The 21326-nt window shown below is 36.7% G+C and overlaps 1 protein-coding gene across 5 annotated transcripts in view; it reads left to right on the top strand.

Annotated features, from left to right (window-relative positions):
* Positions 1 to 21170, top strand: part of FBXO11 (F-box protein 11) — an 85892-nt gene extending 64722 nt beyond the window's left edge. For 4 of the 5 annotated variants that reach the window (XM_036435254.2, XM_045580718.1, XM_045580719.1 and 1 more), the window contains exons 12-23: positions 6801 to 7018; positions 9902 to 9987; positions 13102 to 13196; positions 14205 to 14327; positions 14415 to 14500; positions 15395 to 15471; positions 15562 to 15705; positions 17992 to 18102; positions 19720 to 19827; positions 19946 to 20054; positions 20590 to 20688; positions 20802 to 21170. In XM_036435254.2, coding sequence (XP_036291147.1) covers positions 6801 to 7018; positions 9902 to 9987; positions 13102 to 13196; positions 14205 to 14327; positions 14415 to 14500; positions 15395 to 15471; positions 15562 to 15705; positions 17992 to 18102; positions 19720 to 19827; positions 19946 to 20054; positions 20590 to 20688; positions 20802 to 20931 — 1386 coding nt within the window. In that variant the 3' untranslated portion in view covers positions 20932 to 21170. The remainder of the gene's footprint in view (positions 1 to 6800; positions 7019 to 9901; positions 9988 to 13101; positions 13197 to 14204; positions 14328 to 14414; positions 14501 to 15394; positions 15472 to 15561; positions 15706 to 17991; positions 18103 to 19719; positions 19828 to 19945; positions 20055 to 20589; positions 20689 to 20801) is intronic. The other variant, XM_036435255.2, reaches the window with a different exon arrangement.
* The last annotated feature ends 156 nt before the right edge of the window (positions 21171 to 21326 follow it).

The raw sequence follows: 21326 nt of genomic DNA, 5'->3' as shown, positions 1-21326 counted from the left end.
GTCTAATTTTCATTGAGGTAATTTTCAAGTCCTACTTACAGCATTGGCAACATTTTTTATGAAATGGGAGAGGGGGGTTGGTGATTTGTGGTACATAGGATTATGGTGAAGTTTTGTTTCTATTATGTAGTATTAGTCAAGCAACTTGGGAACATTGGATGTACTTACACAAATTAGTTAATGAAGGAAATTTTTTTATTTTCAGCATTTGGACTTAAAACTCTAATGCAGAACTCTTTTTTTTTTTTTTTAACTGAATGAGAGTATGAGGAGTTACCCTTTTATCAAGTTCTGATTTGAACTACTGGTAAATGGTTTCAGACCATTCAGTTCTTCATCATTTGTGGGGTAACTTTAACTTGAGAGAAACTGTTCACTTACAACTTGGGTTGTAGCATAGACCTGTTGATAAAAAAGCAGAGTGGAGATGACCATTTGCCCTTTCCAGCTAGAATAAAGAAACTGACATTTTGTTGCAAATTGTACTGTTTTCTCCAAGGAGGTGGCAATTGGGGAATTTGAGCAAAGGTTTGCAGGTGTCAAAACATGAGAATCTTGAGACTCTACCCTCCCTTAGAGGCCTGCACTGGTTATAGTTCCTAAATGTTTTTTTATTGTAATGGAACTATATTATGCGAGTATTTATTTGCCTATGTTGCCTTAGACTGCCCCAGAGTTAACATTCTATTCAAGTACCATATTTATGCATGCCCTGGTCTCATTCACAAATGATTTGAGGTACCAAGATAATTTTAACCTGGGTAAATTCCCTCATTTTTAAAAGACCTATGATATTTACTTACTAAAGTTTATCATCATCATTTATTCCTCGTTCACACACCCCATACAGTTTATTTTTTTTACAAATTTGGGTTTGAAATTTTTATAACTTTTTTTTAAACAGCTCTAGTCATTGCTACAGATAAATATTCCCATTAAGAATTAATGAAGAGATTTGTTAAGGTAATATAAATTTGTAAGGGAAGGGTCAAAATAAAGTATACGTTGGGTCTGTGTGTGTTTAAGTATTGCCATACAATCTTTTAAAATCCTTTGGTAGAATGTTCTTCTATTCTAAAGATATGGCAGGTCCTTGCATAATGTTTCGTTGTAATGTTGATGAGGAGGGAGGGGAGATTCCAGTCTGGGCCACTGTCTGTGTGGAGTTTGCATGTTCTTTCCATATTTACATGGGTTTTCCCCTAGTGGTCTGGTTTTCCATGTCCCAAAGATGTGCATATTAGGTTAATTGGTGTCTAAATCGTGTGTGTGCCTGAGATGGAAGGGCATCTTGTCCAGATTTGGTTCTTCCTTGCTCTGTGAGCTGCAGATAGGCTCTGGCCACCTGTGACCCTAAACAGGGATAAGCAGGTTGGAAAATAATCATCTTATTTTTACTAATCTTTCTTAAATGTATGTATAGCTCACATTTACTTCAATGTCTAAAGTAAGTGTTTTGTGTCTTAATTTAGAAATTTGATGTTTTTGTAACCAGAAATATGCTGTAAGAAACTTAACTCTTGCTTATGTCAGCCAGTGGTTACTTGGTTTCTTTATATGTCATCTTGCTTAAAATTGCAGTAACGACTTAACTGTATTATTTTGGCTGTCTTCTCTGTTGCACCCCATGATTAGTAGGACATCACTAAAAACATTTTTAAAATTTGACATGGTTTCTATAGAACTTCAAGGAACATCAGAATAAATATTTAAATTAGTTTTTGTGTTGTCCTCTATCTTTTATTATGTTATTTAATTATATTTTTATTCTCTGAAATTGTTTTTGTCTATTACATACTTAAGATATAAACTTCTGTACTTAGAAGAATAAATTATAAAAGATTTTCTAACCTATCTTTACCCCATTATTTATATTCTCATTTGTCTTCTGTAAAGGTTTATAACATTTATAGTTATGGCCCTATGTTTACTCTACTATATTTATTTATCTTCAGACCTTTAATCAGAGTTTCTCCATTCCTGAATTTTTTATTTTAATTTATACTTGGGATGGCTGAGCTTTGTCATCTAGGTGTTTTTTGTTTTATTTTATTTTATTTTAAATATATTTTATTGATTGTTTTACAGAGAGGAAGGGAGAGGGATAGAGAGTCAGAAACATCGACCAGCTGCTTCTTGCACACCCCCTACTGGGGATGTGCCTCAACCAAGGTACATGCTTGAGCAGAATCGAACCTGGGACCCTTGAGTCCACAGGCCTATGCTCCATCCACCAAGCTAAACCGGTCAGGGCTGTTGGAGCTTCTGTGATTTGCATTTGAATTCTACCCATAATGTGTGTTGTTAGGCCATGTGCACTAAACGTGCGTGTTTCATTTAAATGTACTTTAGAGCAAAATTACATTAATCAGAGCCCTTAATCCAGAGTAATAATGAAATAGGTTTAAAACTATAAGTCAACCAGTGGTTCTTTATAAATGTAATAAAGTCACAGTTATAGTAGATGCCTATGGTTTTAAGACATGAAAAAAACTTTTTTGTTGCTTTTCTTTTTCTTTTATTTTTAATATATTTTATTGATTTTTTTTATTTTTTTTTTTACAGAGAGGAAGAGGGAAGGATAGAGAGTTAGAAACATTGATGAGAGAGAATCATCCATTCTCTTGCACACCCCCCACTGGGAATGCGCCCGCAACCAAGGTACATGCCCTTGACCGGAATTGAACCTGGGACCTTTCAGTCCGCAGGCTGATGCTCTATCTACTGAGCCAAACCGGTTTCGGTGCTTTCTTTTCTTAAAAGTTACTCTAAAACAATAGAGATTACAAACTCCATTGTTGATAGATGTGGGGATTATTTTTAACCATAATCTGAATTAAATATGTCCCTGACTGGGTAGCTCAATTGGTAGACAATAGTCATGATAGACCAAGGTTGCGGGTTTGATCCTAGGTCAGGGCACATACAAGAATCAACCATCAGCCAGCCCTAGCCAGTTTGGCTCAGTGGATAGAGCATTAGCCTGCAGACTGAAGGGTCGCAGGTTCAATTCTGGTCAATGTCATGTACCTTGGCTGCAGGCACATCCCCCGTAGGAGGTGTGCAGGAGGCAGCTGATAGATGTTTCTCATTAATGTTTCTAACTCCCTCTCTCCCTCCCTCTCTAACAAATCAATAAAATATATATATATTTAAAAAGTATCAACCAATGAACGCATAAATGGGTGGAACAACAAATCCATCTCTCTCTCTTTCTCTCTCATCAATAAATAAAATAAAAATAAATATGGTAAGTGACCTGTGCCTATGACCAGGGTAACCAGTCCACATTAGAGCAGGTTATAAAACCTGCTTGTATTTAGGAAGATAAATTGGCAAACCTAATGTGGAATGTAAATATGTTAATTTAAACAACTGGTAGCAAGTTTAGGATAGATTATCACAAGAGATTTAAGCAAAGGAGAAGAACAAAATAACTACTACAAGGAAAATAAAAAATTGTACAGCAAAGAATATATTGTTATACTTGACAGCTCAGCTCTAACACAATAATCTAACCACATTATGATATAACTACATTGGAAGAGCATATGAATGTTTGTGCTGAGGAATAGAAAGTAGGAAAGTTAAATTCTCATCTTCCATAACAGGAAGTCAGTAAGTAATACATAATACTGAAAACTCAAGATATAGCAATATAAATCTTTACTTAAAAATATAATGCTAGATTGACTAGCCAGTTTGGCTCAGTGGATAGAGCATCAGCATGCAAACCAAGGGTCCCAGGTTCAATTTCCATCAAGGGTTCATACCTCGGTTGCAGGCTCCTCCCCGGCCCAGGTTCTGGTTGGGGCCATGCAGAGAGCAACCAATCAATGTGTTTCTCTCACATCAATGTTCCTCTTTGTCTTACCCTCTCTCTTCCACTCTGCCTAATCATAAATGGAAAAATATCCTCGGATGAGGATTAATCCAGAAAAGTGGAGGTAGCTGAAAGAATTTAAAGTATGGGCCTCTGGCTGAGGGAAAATAAAGAGAGTGGTTTGCTCTTTGCCTAAATAAATTTGTGAATCTAGTTGTCTCTCTCATTGTACAAAATTAAAGCCTAAAGAAAACAGAGAAAGAGCTTTCCCACAGTTGAATAATTTGTAGTAGATATACAGCAAAGCATACTTGTAGTACTACTATATGTTTAACTATTGTACGATAGCCAGAACATAACAATAGCCTGCTATTGGAATCTTCATGGAAGCCCAATAAATAGCAAACCTTTCTTCCCCTGACCAGCATGGCTCAGTGGTTGAGCATTGACCTATGAACCAGGAGGTCACGGTTTGAGTTCCGGTCAGGGCACATGCCTGGGTTGTGGGCTTGATCCCCAGTGTTGGGTATGTAGGAAGCAGCCAATCAATTATTTTCTGTCATTAATCTTTCTCTCACTTCCTCTCTCAAATCAATGAAAATACTTGTGTATTTTTTTAAATACTATACCTTTCCTCGCTACATTAACAAATTAAGAAATAAAGCCATATAGTAACAAAAGTAAGCTAAAATATTATCTTTATTGCTCTGAAAAGTTAAATTGGAAAATACAGCTTAGAATGAAAACCAAATTAGGTCTGTTTAACTGAAACCCAAAATTAAATAGATTTGCCCACTTAGTCATAGACAGTGTTTGTGAGCTGTAGCAGAGTGCATACTCCCTTCTCTCTTCCACGAGGAAAGGATGATGCTGAATTGAGCTTACCCAGTTTATTCTTTCCTTGTTTATTCTTACTAATCAGGTAAGTCATTTAACTCTAGGCAGAGAGACCAGTTGAGCTCCTGTCTCAGTGATAAAAACATCAGAAAAATGTTTGTTTCAAGAGAACATTAAGTTCTTTTAGTTTATCCTGTTTTTGAATTTGTTTTTTTGGTTTTTTTTTATGTTCGTGTGTAAAGTTTTGTATACTTGGATAGTTCTCTTCAGGAGCTTATTATCAGGTACAAATGGATATGACAAAAGTATAGAAATAATACAGGCCAGTACATGGAAGGTAGCATAAGAAAATGCTTAGTGTTAAAGGAAGCACGTTTAGTCTGTGTGTGCGGTGAAAAGTCACAATTTTGCTATTGAGTGCCATATATTTCTTCTGAGCTAATCAAAGGGTGTGAGGATGTTGGGGCACTGCACAAAATATGGAACATTTAACAAATCTATACTAATAAAAGAAAAAGATGCAAATTGTCCATACCTTTGTGACGCCCACCAATCACAAGTGAGTATGTAAATTAATTTGCATATGCAGCCACCAAGTGGCTGGGGTAGGGCAGGGTGGGATTCTTGTATCGTCACCATGGCGACAATGCAGGTGTTCCACACAGCCCCAGCAGCTCCAGGCCTCTAGGCAGCATGGGAAGGCAGAAAGGCCACTCGGGCTGGAGCAAAGGCGGTGCCAGCAGCCAGAGGAAGGAAGGCCCATTCTTGCGTGAATATTCCTGCATCAGGCGTCTAGTTTGTATATAATCATTGTTCAGGACCCATGCTATGATTGGAATAAATAGATTTTACATACATAAAAGCTATGTATTCCAGTTTTATTTTTATTTTTTTAATATATTTTATTGATTTTTTTACAGAGAGGAGGAGAGAGGGATAGAGAGCTAGAAACGTCAATGAGAGAGAAACATCGACCAGCTGCCTCTTGCACACCCCCTACTGGGGATGTGCCCACAACCAATGTGTATTCCAGTTTTAATATATGTGCTGCCAAAACAAGCGTGAACACATTCAGTCGAAGGGATAGGCAAGGGAAATACAATGGTTTTTTAAAAATGCCATCTTAAAAGTTTTATTTTTTCTCTTAATATTCAATATTGATTGAGTCATAGAATTTAAGATATTAGTATCAGAGTACTTTTTTTCTTAAATCCTCTCCCGAGGATATTTTTCCATTGATTTTAGAGAGAGTAGAAGAGAAAGGGTAGTAAAAGAGAGAAGCATCGATGTGAGAGAAACACATTGATTGGTTGCCTCCTGCATATGCCCTGACCAGAGCCCAGCTGGGGAAGAGCCTGTGAGGTTTGTGCCCTTGACCAGAATCGAACCCAGGACCCTTTGGTCCATAGGCTGATGTACTATCCACTGAACCAAACAGGCCAGGGCAGTGTTAGAGAACTTTCATTCTCATTACAAAATAAGTAAACATCCATTGTAGAAAATGTAAGAAATTAATAAGAGAGGTTATAAAGGATACAAATAAATATCACTACTCAAATGGTCATACCTTCATGTTTTTGTTTAATCCTTCAGGTTGTTTTTCTTTAGTAAAATTTAGGTCATATTTAATGTATACTACATTGAAGAATATACTATTCTTTTCATTTAACATGATAGTGTGTATACCTTGAGCATAAGTTTTCAAAAGCATTTTATGTAGTTAGATCACTATTATGTGGCTAGAATGAAAGTTATTTTGTGTGTCTTTTTCTGTGGGCTCTGCTTATATCCTTATGTCAACTTTTTAGAAGTTAATTTCTTGAGACATTTTTAAGGCTACAAGGACTTAGTGTCTTTAATACTTATAAATCTTTTGTTGAAAGAAATGCATACTTACCTATTTTTCTTTCCTGGCATTGAATATATTCAGACTAATTAGAGTATTTGTAGTTTGGTTGTATTGAAATTAAAATATTTCCTTCCATGTTTATCATTTGAAATTTAGTGAATATCTTTGTTCCTACTCTTGAACATCTCTGATACTTAATTTTGACGTGTACATTTAAAAAGGTGGGGGGTTTTTTATGTTTCTTCTAGAAAACTAGCCTTACCTACAGTTTTAATTTCTGTATTTCTTCAGGGTTACTTTGAAAGTTGCAACATACACAGAAACAGGATAGCAGGCTTTGAGGTAAAAGCCTATGCTAACCCCACAGTGGTTCGATGTGAAATTCATCATGGACAGACTGGAGGAATATATGTCCACGAAAAAGGAAGAGGACAGTTCATAGAGAATAAAATCTATGCAAACAACTTTGCAGGTGTATGGATTACCTCAAATAGTGACCCAACGATAAGGTATTTATAAGTATTATGAGTGGAAATTACTTTTTTACTTTTGTAAGAAAAGTCCAAGAGCCCTAGCTGGTTTGGCTCAGTGGAAAGAGCGTTGGCCTGCAGACTCAAGATTCCCAGGTTCGATTCCGGTGAAGGGAATATACCTTGGTTGCAGGCACATCCCCAGTTTCTCTCTCATTGATGTTTCTAACTTTTTCTCCCTCTCCCTTCCTATATATTTAAAGAAAATATATAATATATATTTAAAGAAAAAAGAAAGGGGGAAGAGAGAGAGAAACATATATGTGAGAGCTCAACATGAATCAACTGCCCCTTGCATGCTCCCTTTACCAGCGATTGAGCCAGCAACCTCCTTGTGCATGGGGCAACACCCAACCGACTAAGCTACAGCAGCCAGGGCTTTTGTTGTTGTTGTTGGATGTTGTTGTTGTTATTGTTGGTTTTTCTTCAGAGACCACCAATAGAATAACTCAGGAAACTGTCTCAAAGATTTTGATCAGAGTGACTAAGAATAATAAAAAGTAAAAACTTAAACCTGATGTGTGTTTATTTCTTTTCTTTTTTATTTCAGAGAGGGAGAGAGCAATAGAAAAGTGATAAGAGAGAATCATTGGTCAGCTGCCTCCTGCTTTGGATTGAGCCCACAACCTGGGCATATATCCTGATCAGGAATCAAACTGTGAAACTCCTGATTCATAGATTGACACTCAACCACTGAATCTGGCCACAGTAAGGAAACAAATAGATCCAGTCTTTTTTATTTTTTAGTTAATCCTCACCCGAAGATATTTTTTCCATTGATTTTTTAGACAAGAGTGGAAGGGAGGTGGGGGAGAGAGAAACATCGATTGGTTGCCTCCTGCACATGCCCCAACTGGGGCCAGGGACGTAGCCTGCAACCAAAGTAAGTGTTTTTGACCACTAGAATTGAAACTGGGACCCTTCAGTCCATGGGCCAATACTTCAACTATTGAGCCAAACCGGCTAGGGCAATAGATCCAGTCTTAATGGCATTGGTTAATTGTACAGAGCTTCCCTGTTTCCCCGAAAATAAGACAGTGTCTTATATTAATTTTTTCTCCCAAAGTTGTGCTAGGTCTTATTTTCAGGGGATGTCTTATCTTTCCATGCGCTAGGTCTTATTTTCAGAGGATGTCTTATTTTCGGGAAAACAAGGTATTATAATTTAATTAAAGACCTTGAAGTATTTTTATCAAATTTTATTTTCCACTGGTTTTCATTGAAAGTATATGGGATTTCCATCGTGTTAGTATTCAACAAATGCGTCTAGAACAGTTTTATAAAAGTTATTTTGAATGAGTTAGTTGTTCTGAGGAGAATTTTTAAGAATGCTATTTTGTCTCAGATATTAGATGACTTTTCCAAAGCTTGAGATCTTAGAACTAGAAAGGAATTTAGAAATCATCTATTAGGTCTAGTAATAATTAATGTCGTTTTCTAATACTTTTTTAAATCGAATTTATTTAAACAATACAACAAAATTTAATCAACAGTATAGTTGCCGTTGTTTTCTACTACTTGTGCCCAACGCTCAGGAAGCATTTTAATCCCTCTGTTGTAAAATTCTTGTGATTTTGATGCAAAAAATTCGGTCAATGCATTTTTGAGGCATTCTTCATTATTAAATTTTTTTCCAAGAAGAAAGTTTTGCAAAGAACGAGACATATGGTAATTGGAAGGGGCAATATCAGGAGAATATGCAGGTTGAGGGAGAACTTCCCATTCCAACTGGCGCAGTTTTTCAGCAGTGATTCTTGCAGTATGTGGTCGTGCGTTATCGTGGTGAAGAATTACGCCCTTCCGATTAATCAGCGCGGGTTCTTTTTCTCTTAAAGCTTGGCTAACCTTTCCAATTGGGCACTATACACTGCACTTGTAATGGTTTGGTTAGATGGTAAAAGTTCATAATGAAGAATTCCTTTAAAATTCCACCAAACACACAATATCACTTTTTTCGCATGCAAGTCAGGTTTTGGCGTGGGCTGCGGAGCCTCATTTTTGTCCAACCATTGAGGCCGCCTTTTCAAATTAACATACAGCACCCATTAACATACAGCACCCATTTTTCATCTCCGGTAACAATTTGCTCTAAAAACGGCAAACGGTTTTGACGAGAGAGGAGCGAACTGCAAATTGTGACTCTTTGATTACGGTTGTTGTCGGTCAACTCATGAGGAACCCATTTTCCAACTTTTGGACTTTGCCAAGTGCACGCAATTGATTGGAAATTGTTTTTTGTGAACAATTTAAAGTTGTCGCAAGCTCTTGTTGGGTAATTTGAGGATTTTGCACCAAAAGAGCTTGAAGAGCTTCTTGATCAAAATTGGACACATGGCCTCGACCACTCTTGTCATCTAACGAAAAATTTCCCTCGCGAAATTTCTCAAACCAATGCTGGCATTTTCTGGTGCTAACTGCATCTTGACCAAGAGCACTACAGATGTTTTTTGCAGCCTCACTTGCTTTTCTTCCTAATTGGAACTCATAAAGCATGCAGTGCCGAATATGCTCTTCATCCGCCATCTTCTTAGCCCTAGTTTTGCAACAAAAACCAAACCAAACACAAACTTTTTTAAGCAAAACTTGTTAATTGCACTTCACACGTTCTGTAGATACCACGTGTTTGAAGGTTATGTCAATACAAGTCAACGCCAAGCAAGATTTTAAACGAATGTTTAAAAACGACATTAATTATTACTAGACCCGATAGTCTAAGGACCTCATTTGATGGATTAGGAAACTAAGGATCATAGAAGTTAAATAGTTTTCCAAGGTTACATGACCATGAGTGACCTTACAATTAATTGTATAAAACAAGTAAGTTTGCTGAATAGATTCTTATTTTATTTCATGTAATTATAGGGGGAATTCTATATTTAACGGAAATCAAGGGGGAGTTTACATCTTTGGTGACGGACGAGGCCTTATTGAAGGAAATGACATTTATGGTAAGCATGTGGCTTTGATCCATAAAATTTTAGAGTTTGACTTCTCTACCTCACAGTAGCAAAATGGAACAGTTTGACACTATCCAAGTAGAACTGATCGAATTTTTTAAATTCTCATTAAAGATTTTCTGTGATATTTACTAAACTACAAACGTTTACTAAATACCTACTACGTACCTGGCACTATGCCAGATACCAGGGATCAAAATATAAATAAGATAGATAAATAGATTCAAGGAGTATCTATAGTTCCCTTAAATTATTCCATTGTTTAATAATTAATAAGTTATTGCTGTGGTAGTTTTTTATTTTGGTATTACTAGGAAGAGAAAATACTTAATCTTCATTAAACTTCAGCAAACTACTGATGTCTATGTGCTGGACACTGATATGTTCCTAGACTTTCTCCTTTGCTAACACCTGATAATACATAGGTTTATTCAGTGTCAGACGCTATTCTGAGCACCTTATCTAAATTAAGTCATAAAATATTCACATCAACCCTGTGAAGTTTATTTAATAGTATATCTAGTGATATTTAATATTAATAGTATGTAGTGATCAAGAAATAAAGGTACAGACATTTGAGGAGACACCAAGATGGCGGCATAGGGTAGACACCCGAATGCAGCCTACCACAACAAATTTGAATTTAGAACTGAAAAACAGGGGAGGCATTGCCCTGAAGCACCGGACGGCTAGCTGAGAGGAGGCTCAGCCATCTGGGAAGGAGAGAGAAGGCACGCTGAACCTCAGGAACTGTGAAGGTACGGAGAACTGTGTGCACGGAAAGGCGCTGGCTTACTCCTGGCGCACGGAGAGGAAGGGCCGGACAGAGATTGCTGCTGGCGAACTCCCGGAGCGCGGAGAGGGCGAGCCGGGCTGAGTTCGCTACTGGCTTACTCCCGGTGTGCAGAGAGGGCAGACGGCTAACGCGCAACTGGCTTTCTTGTTCGAGAGGAAAACAGAATCACCCTATTGCTCTGATAAATGGCCCCAGACAGGGAGAGGCCAGACTGTCAGGCAGTGGGCAGAGATCTCTCAGAGGTGTGTGAAGCCAGAGGCCATTATTGCGGGACTTGGGGTGGAGCCCAAGGGAAAACAGTTTGTCTGCACCAACCTGAGACTCCGCCCAATCTCTGGCTGAGCACAGAAGCTCTCCCAGAGGCTGGCTTTCTCTAAGGAGGGACTGGCAGGAACCCAAAGCTTATTTGTGCCTTTACCAAAGAGGTGCGCGCGCCTGCAACCAATCTTCCGAAACTCTCCGAGAACAGGTCTTTTATAAGGCGAGACTGACAGGGAACCAAAGCTTGTCTGCGTCACCCCAAGACCCCGCCCTATCCAAGCAGAGTACAGAGGCCCTCCTAGCTGAGACTCTGCTGATCCTCACAGCCAATTGGTTTGGAGATCAAAGCTTCCCAGTGATACCAACAATAAGCAAGGCTTAACAACAAGACTGCACACACAGCCCACAAAGGGCTACACCAAGACTGTCCACCGCAGGTAACTGGGAAGGCTGTGCTACTGGGCTCTACCAGAACACCTAGAACACAAAGCTATTCCATCAAATCAGGGAAACAACTAAAATGCAGACAAGAGGAAGGAGACAAAGGAAGGAGATGGAGGAAAAGAAAAGATTGGACATTGAGTTCAAAACTACAGTTATAAGGTTATTCAACAATATCCAAAAAAGGCCGATAAAATAAATGAGACCTATGAGGATATGAAAAGGGAGCAACTAGAAATAATAAGGGATCAACAAGAAATGAAGAAAATATTGTCTGAAATAAAAAATATTATACAAAGTCCTAAAAACAGACTGGAAGATCACAAGAATCAAGACAAAGATTTAGAACACGAAGAGCCAGAGGACACTCCTCTGCAGAAGGGAGAAGATAAGAGAATCCAGAAAGTTGAAGATAGTGTAAGAAACCTCTGGGACAATTTCAAGCGAAACAACATCAGAATTATGGGGATTCCAGAGGAAGAGAGAGAGCAAGATACAGAAAGAATATTGAAAGAAATAGTGACAGAAAACTTCCCCCACCTGGGGAAAGAAATAGACTTACAAGTCCAGGAAGCCCGCAGAACCCCAAACAAAAGGAATCCAAGGAGGAACACTCCAAGACACATCATAATTAAAATTCCAAGAGCAAAAGACAAAGAGAGAATATTAAAAGCAGCAAGAGAAAAGCAGGTAGTTACCTATAAAGGAACACCCATACGATTGTCAGCTGATATCTCAACAGAAACCATGCAGGCCAGACGGGAATGGCAAAAAATATTCAAGGTGATGAATAGCAAGAACCTACAGCCAAAAATAATATACCCAGCAAAGCTATCACTCAGAATCAAAGGACAGTTAAAGAGCTTCACAAATAAAAAAAAGCTAAAAGAGTTCATCACTGCCGAACCAGAATTATATGAATTGCTGAAGGGGGTTATTTAGGAAGGGGAAGAAGATAAAGATAAAAATTATGATCAACAAATACGTAACTATCAACAAGTGAATCTAAAAACCAAGGGAATTTAAAAAATCTGATGAACAATATTAACTGGTGAATATAATAGAATCAGAGGTATGGAAGGGGAGTGGACTGACGATTCTCGGGGAAAGGGGGAGTGAGGGTGCGGGAAGAGACTGAACAAAAACTGCACCTATGGATGAGAACAATGGGGGATGGGGAAAGGACAGAGGGTGGGGTGGGAACCTGGTGGAGGGGAGCAATTGAGGGGGGGAAGAGGATCACATTTGTAATAATCTGAACAATAAAGATTTATTTTAAAAAAAAACAACAACAAAGGTACAGAGATTGTTAATGACTTATTCAAAAATCACACAGGAAGTAGATAGAATTCCTGGGATTTAAAACTATGCAGCCTAACCAATTGCCTTTACCCTTAACCACTATACTTACAATGCCTACAATCCTTTGCGTTAATTTTTTTTCACTTAGTTCCTTCATGGGCCATAAGTATCTTTTTGAATATTACATATTTCACAGAATTGTGCTTTTACTAAAATAAGAATTTTAGCCACTACAGAATGTAAGACTTTTTACTGTGTTTTGCTAGGCTCCATATGTTGATATTGTAACTTTTACTTTTAAATAGGAAATGCATTAGCAGGAATTCAGATTAGAACAAACAGTTGTCCAATTGTTCGACATAACAAAATTCATGATGGCCAGCATGGTGGAATTTATGTGGTAAGTTAATGAATACAATTCTAGAATTTCATACATCAAAACCAGAGGAGTAGGGAACATGGGGCAGAATTATGTTTAGCAACTGTCTTTAATATTTAGACAATGAATAAGACACTTTTCTCCTAGCAGGTATATATTAAAAAAAAAACTTTTAATTTTATAGTGTGTGTAGTGTTCTATAAAATTTAATCAACTGACTAAAGTTAGGCATAGGAAGTATACCTATATATTAAAGATTTTTATAATTGGCAATATGAAGTAACAACTGATTGTCAGTTTTCAGTTATATTTGTTGCATTGGAATTTTGTCTATGTGACTACTGTATGAATCTCTGAAATTTTCCAAAAGTAATAACACTATAAATACTAATAACACTAGACTTGAATATTTTTATCTTCTGAAAAGGTCAGTTTTCTTTTTAATTTATGTTGCAATATAATTGAGCATCTCCCAACATTTTTAAACCTGTGTATGTCCTCTGGTCACCATGGTATCTGAAACTGTTACAACTGATTCAAGTAAGAAAATAATGGGATCCTAATTTCTGAAAGATTTTTGTGAAAGTTTTTTGTGACTTAATTTTTATTTACAGTTCTAGAAATATTCGTATCTCTAATCTGCTAAAAAATAAAAATTTTAGCAACCCTGAAACCTTATTATTTTGAAGTGACTTTACCAGTGATAATGTGAAATAACTGTTAACTTACAAAATGAGAGATCTTCAGTTTGCTATATATCTTAGAATGAAATAAATTATTTTGTTTTTAAAAAATTGCATTCTACTACTCTTACGATAGTAGATTTAAAAGTACATAACCACATAAAGAATAGTATAAACATTTTAGAGGCCTAAACTTAGAAACTACATAAAAATGTTATCATTGCCTTCTTACCTAGATAACAAAAAAATTTTTAATTTGTTAAAACTATCTTTAAAGAGGAATACACTATAAACTATATTTTGCTGATTCAAAATGTATATTGTAATGAATGTATCTTTTATTTAGCATGAGAAAGGACAAGGTGTAATAGAAGAGAATGAAGTTTATAGTAATACTCTAGCTGGAGTTTGGGTGACAACTGGCAGCACTCCAGTGCTGAGAAGAAACAGGATACACAGTGGCAAGCAGGTAAGATTGTCTTGGATTCCTGTATGTGAAATCATTGTTTTATTAAACACTTTGGTCATATGAATTAAAAATTTTTTTTAACTTTAGGTTGGTGTTTATTTTTATGACAATGGACATGGAGTGCTAGAAGACAATGATATCTATAATCATATGTATTCAGGGGTTCAGATAAGGTAAATGTTTTCACATTTGGCTTTTTTGGGGCAGGGAATGAGAAACGTGGAGTATGCAGAAGAAATTTTTTTATTCAATGCTCAGTCTTTATTCCTTTGTGTGTCTGTAATTCACACTGTCGTAATCTTGCCTTAAATTGTCAGATTACAACTTTTCTTGGACTAGTTGAGGACTAGTCCAGCATTCAATGTACTCCATCATACTTGGATACCACAGAAGACTATATAAAATACTTATGAACTGTGCCTGACATGTTGTAGGCGCTGGTAAATGGAAGCGTTTTTATGCTATTTGTATAAAATTAAGTCTTTTAGACCCCTCTTGTCTCTTTTTTAACAGTTTTTGGAACTATAGTAATCCTAATCATGTAACTCAACCCTTCATTTTACATAAGGGGGAGTACATAATAATAGTTATTTATTTTTACCCCCTCCATTTAGTTTACCTGTTAAGAAACTATAGTATTAACATAAAGTATAAGTTAAGTCTGTTCTGTGGGAAATAAAATTAAGTTAAACAAATTTCTTTGACAGACTTTCAGAGCATTTCGAAGGACTCTATTGTATAGTTAATTATTTTATTTTTTTAAGTATACTTTTATTTCAGAGAGGAAGGGAGAGATGGAAACATCAATGATGAGAAAGAACTATTGATTGGCTGCCTCCTGCACGCCCCACACGGGCTTGAACCTACAACCCATGTATGGGACCTGACCAGAAATCGAACCAGGGCCAATCTGGTCCACAGGTTGATGCTCAACCTCAACCACTGACCCACACCAGCCAGGCTATAGTTAAATCTAACTATGATTAATGTGTATTTTTTCACTGTTACCTCATGGCATTAGGGAACAGAAGCAATTAAAATGGCATTGTTCTCTATTCTATTCATAGGACTGGAAGCAACCCCAAAATTAGGCGCAACAAAATCTGGGGAGGACAGAATGGTGGAATTCTAGTTTATAATTCCGGTAAGTATAATCTTTCATCTGTTTTGCAGTGCTAATAATCTTTAGAAATATACTTTCCAAATAACATAACCTAAATTTTTGCATTTATAGGTCTTGGCTGTATAGAAGACAATGAAATATTTGATAATGCAATGGCTGGCGTCTGGATTAAGACAGATAGTAACCCTACGCTAAGAAGAAATAAAATCCATGATGGAAGAGATGGTGGCATCTGTATATTTAATGGGGGTCGAGGTATTGTTGTTAATTTTGCATTAGTAAAAACCCCAATTTTCAATTCTTCTTCTATATCTTTAACAATCAATGGGATTGCCAGTTAACATGAATCTCAGTTGTTTTTCTTATCAAGTCTTGAGATGGTTTAGGAGATTACAAATGTTTACAGTATTTTTCTTTTCTTTCTGTACCACCATAAGTGTGCCAGTTTATTAGTAAGGCTTTTTTAAGTTCACAGCCTCTCTGGACTTTTTATTCAGAAGAATGAGATAATTATAACAAATTTGAAAATCAAGTTATAGAACTAGGTTTAAGAACTTAATTGGTCTGTAAATATATGAAAATGTCTGTAATAAGTATTGCTTTGTATCTATTTTACAACGATGTTTGTTGGATAATGGGATTAATGAAGCTAAGGTGTGCCCGGTTTGGTATCCATAAAGGCCAATTCACTTTGTATTGAGGCAAAAGTTCCACAGTCCGTGCCCTCTGAAAATTCATGTTCATGAAGACTGGGAATGAATGTCTAATGCAAATTTATCGCCATTCCTGAAATATCAATGACCCAACATTGTGTGCTCACCTTATGTGGAAAGATAGCTAGTTATTATTATGACATACCAAGATTTAATCAACAAAATTTATTGCAACCAAGCAAAGATGATTTTCTTAAAGACATACTCTCTCCAGGACTTTATAATTTAGTAATTCATTAAAGTAGCATATCTCTGTTAGGCGTCTTTAAAAGATATAATGAGAAAACTACAGAATGGTGGTTTTATTTGCAAGGTGCTAAGAAGATTCATGGAGTAAAATCATTCTTGAATTGTCTCTTGAAAATTGAGAGTTCACAGGAAAATGGGGGTGGGAAGGGCATGTGGGAAGCAGACCATTCCAGGTATAGAAAACATTCTTTCACTCTTTCATTTGTTATTCCTAACTAAACACCTCTGTACGAACCACTGTGATATAAATACTAAAGATATAATGGTGAATAAAACAGTACTACATCCAGAAAGTTTACAGTCTAATGGAGTAGCACATTGTAAACAATCGTATAAATAAAACTGATTTATTTAGTAAGACAAGAGGTACTGGAAGTTAAGGCCAGAGAAAGGGGGCAAGGCCCAAATCATAAAAGGCTTTGTATATGCAGTTTGGAGTTAGGACATCTTGGCAATGCAATGGCCCTTGAGGAGGTTAGTGGACATGTGTAGAATAGAAGCAGGATCTTGGGACACTTTTCAGGGGAAAAGGAATTCAGAGGTCAATACAAGGTGGGTCAGATGTCTATAAAAATAAGACCATGTTTCACATCTTTAGGGAGCAGAAAAACACTGGTTCACAGCTAACTATAATTCACTGTACATAAGTAGATTTTATAGGAGCAATACTAGCTAATACTTATTTAGTGCAATATACTTTTGTAAGTATTAATTTAATCCTCTTAACTGTGGTAGATGATATTGTGCCCATTTTAAAGGAAACTTGAGTCCAAGGAAGTAAGTTATTTGTCCACTCGGAGCTAGTTAAGTGGTGGAATCAATATTTAAAGACCTAAAGTCTGATTCCTGGCTGACTCTTAGCAATTGTTAAACTGCCAACAAAATTAATAATAAATTTGATTAAAGGAAACTGAAAACTTTCCAGAGGAAGTGACATTAGCAAGATATAGTACAGGACATTCCAGAAGAGGAAATAATATAAACCCAAGGTATTAAGGATTTAAATATTCAGAAGATAGGTAAATGAGATAAGTAGCTTGGGGAGAATATTTTCAAAGGCTTTGAATGGCAAGTTAATTTAATACTTAATTATGAAAGTTGGGGTTTTTTTAAAGCAGAGAAGGGACATGATAAAAGAGGTGTAGGAACCTGGGAAAATACAGCAACAGCTTAGACTGGAGTAAAGGAAATCGATCAAAGAATCATAGTAATAATGGCCAGAAATAATCAGAACCGGTCTGAAACGAAGGGTGCAGAGATTCTAAAACTATTGATATTTCAGAGGAATTGGTTGTAATTCAGAGTGTTCAGTGAGTCATCCCTGTGCCAGGCACAGACGACGCAGTGGTGAGTAAACTAGACATGGTCCCTGCAACCATGGAATTTGAAGTTTATTAGTTAGAATGTATACCTACAATTTTTGGCTAAACCTTGCCATAACTAACGAACTTTCCTTTTGGCTGAAAAATTAATCCTGTGAATTTTACAATGCAGTTAAATAGGAAACTAAAAAAAAAAAAAGAAAAGAAACCTTAATGTCACCAAAAAGGCTAGTAAAATTTGTTATATGCTATTATAGGTCTCCTTGAAGAAAATGATATTTTCAGGAATGCTCAAGCAGGTGTTCTCATCAGCACTAATAGTCATCCAGTCTTACGGAAAAACAGAATATTTGATGGATTTGCTGCAGGTCTGTATTTTCTTCTGTTACCTGTAGCTTTTTTTTTTTTTCCCTAAACATTAAAAATGGTTGGTTTTTAGTATATTTTGCTTAATAATTAAGTGTGCCAAGTAGCAAAATGCCTGTCTGTTAACAATGAGAGTACCTAATCCAAGTTCTAGATTTTTCCACAAACCTGTAAGAAATACTGCTCTTTGCTGTTCAGTAGTAATTATGAAACATTAATTGGTATAGGATAAATGCAGCCTTTGTACTATTAGGAAAACAAAAATTCTAGCCCTCTGACCTCACACTTTTTTTTTTTCATGTTGGTAAATTAAATCCAAGTATCATCCTATTAATAAAAGCCTAATATGCTAAGTGTCCAGTCAACCATTCAACCAAAGAGTAATATGCTAAGGCCGCTCAACCACTGGCTATAATGTGCACTAAGCCCAAGGGGCAGATGCTCCAACTGGTAGGTTAGCTTGCTGCTGGGGTCCAGCCAATGGGGACTGAGTGAGACAGGCTGGCCACGCCCTGGAGTCCTCCTGGGGTCTCTTGGCCTGGCCGGAGCCCTCTCACAATCCACGACCCCTCAGATGAGAGCCAGTTTCGACCCGATCCTGCAGGCCAGGCCAAGGGTTCCCCTGGTGCACAAATTCATGCACCAGGCTTCTAGTGCATAGCATATATATTTTAACTTTTTGCTAGAGCACTTTTTTTTTCTTTCATTTCTTTTTTTATTAAAGTATATGTGTACATATCTTACCAGTTCCCATCCCCCACTCCTATCCTCCCGCCCCCAGAGTTTTCACCCATTGGCTATGCTTATATGCATGCATACAAGTCCTTCGGTTGATCTCTTATCTCCCCCATATCTCCCTATGCTCCCCACTGTAATTTGACAGTCTGTTGCTTTACTGTCTCTTATCTTTTTTATTCATCAGTTTATAATGTTCCTTATTATCCATAAATGAGTGAGATCCTGTGGTGTTTTTCTTTCAATAACTGGCTTATTTCACTCAGCATAATGTTCTCCAATTCCAACCAGGTTGCTGCAAATGATAATTCCTTTTTTATGGCAGCATAGTATTCCATGTGTAGATATATCAGTTTTTTGATCCAATCATCTGCTGATGGGCACTTAGGCTGTTTCCAAATCCTAGCTATTGCAAATTGTGCTGCTATGAACATAGGGGTGCATATATCCTTTGATTGATATTTCTAGTCTCTTTAAGATATATTCCTAGGAGTGAGATTACTAGGTCAAATGGGAGTTCCATTTTCAGTTTGAGGGAACTCTATACTGTTCTCCACAGTGGTTGCACCAGTCTGCATTCCCACCAGCAGTGCACAAAGGTTCCTTTTTCTCTGCATCCTCACCAGCACTTGTTGATAGCCATTCTGACAGGGCATTTACTTTTAATAATCCAAATAACCATCTAGTTCCATCTTAGCAAAATTTTTAAATGTCATTAAAAGTAGTAAGTGGTGAACCATCTTGTATCATGCCATAATTAACAATGGGAAATGTTACTATCAATGATTCAAATAAACATTTGTACTTTATTCCCTAGTTAAGAATTAAGTTTCTTTTAAGAAACTAGATAAAGTGATGCATCCGCTGTTTAAATTTTACTTCAGGTATTGAAATTACAAATCATGCAACTGCAACATTAGAAGGCAATCAGATTTTTAACAACCGGTTTGGAGGCTTATTTTTAGCATCTGGTGTTAATGTGACAATGAAAGGTATGTTGGAGTCTACATTCATTAGTTAAAACTCTTCTGACTTATTAGAATAATCCTATAATCTATATTTTTAGATTAAATCTGTCCTCTAGAATTTTACTTTTTTTTTTTATTACAGATAACAAAATAATGAACAATCAAGATGCCATAGAAAAGGCTGTTAGTAGAGGCCAATGTTTATATAAAATATCAAGTTATACCAGCTATCCCATGCATGACTTCTACAGGTATATTTCTAAAATTATTTGTTGGTCCAGAATAGGAGGGAAATGGTGATTCTTCCTCCCTCCCCCCCTTTAAATGTGTGAGTAAAGGCAAGAGTAAATTGGGTATTTACCAGTGGAAACACATAATTCACATTGAGTTCCATGATGAATCTATTGGAGGATCCTGTTTTAGACCATAAATATCAGAAAAAGCACAAGTCATTGAAGTGTGAATGGATGTTGATTCCTCTCCCCAAAATTGTTTCAGTAGTGCTTCATAGGCAAGTTTCAACAGATTTTCTATAATTGTTTTCCTCAGCAGAGCAGATCCATTTAATTAATTTTAGTCTCTACAGAACTGTGGGATAGAGCCACAAAAATTTTTAGTCTCTTTTGTAAGCCAAAGCTCATATGGTAACATATACAAACAAAAGTTATTTTGGATAGAGCCACAAAAATTTTTAGTCCCTTTTGTAAGCCAAAGCTCATAGGGTAATATATACAAACAAAAGTTCTTTTGAATAACACGTTTAAGAAAAATGTTTTTACTTTCTAGATGTCACACTTGTAACACCACAGATCGAAATGCCATATGTGTGAATTGCATTAAGAAGTGCCATCAGGGACATGATGTAGAATTTATTAGACATGATAGGTATGTAGCAAACTTGCCTGTTATAACCCAATTATGCCTCCCTCCCCCTCTTGCCTATTCTGTTACCCAATTATTCCCCCCTTCCTAATTTTTTGGTTTTCATTTTGCTTTAGGTTTTTCTGTGACTGTGGTGCTGGAACACTGTCTAATCCCTGTACATTAGCTGGTGAGCCTACACATGATACAGATACACTATATGACTCTGCTCCACCTATAGAATCTAATACATTGCAGCACAACTGAATTCCTTCCTTAAAAGAAAAAGTTCTGCCATTCTAACACCATAACTTAAAACATTTTTGGAAGAAGATTTAGTACTTGCCCATGCTACAGGAAGAGACTGTATTAAAAATGGATACATGAGGTCAGCTGACACTATGAAGCTCAAGCTACCAAAAAGAAAGTGGCAATATATTGACTCAGGATCTCAAAGCTGGGTGTTTTAGCATTACTGTGTAAAGACATTTGAAGGGACAGAAGTGGGGGGAAAAAAGCTGCAATTTTGTACAGATACCAACTTCTGAAAAAAAGCTGGTGTTTTTACAACTAGCATTGAATGCAGTCCAATTTGCAGTAGTACTCTCTTCAATAGACAAGCAGCTTTGTTGCTGCCTTTATGGACATGGGTACCAATTGCT

The sequence above is a fragment of the Pipistrellus kuhlii genome, unplaced genomic scaffold, assembly GCF_014108245.1.
Source record: "Pipistrellus kuhlii isolate mPipKuh1 unplaced genomic scaffold, mPipKuh1.p scaffold_m20_p_13, whole genome shotgun sequence".
In the NCBI taxonomy this organism is placed as follows: Eukaryota; Metazoa; Chordata; class Mammalia; order Chiroptera; family Vespertilionidae; genus Pipistrellus; species Pipistrellus kuhlii.
This window is presented reverse-complemented; position numbering and strand designations above follow the sequence as displayed.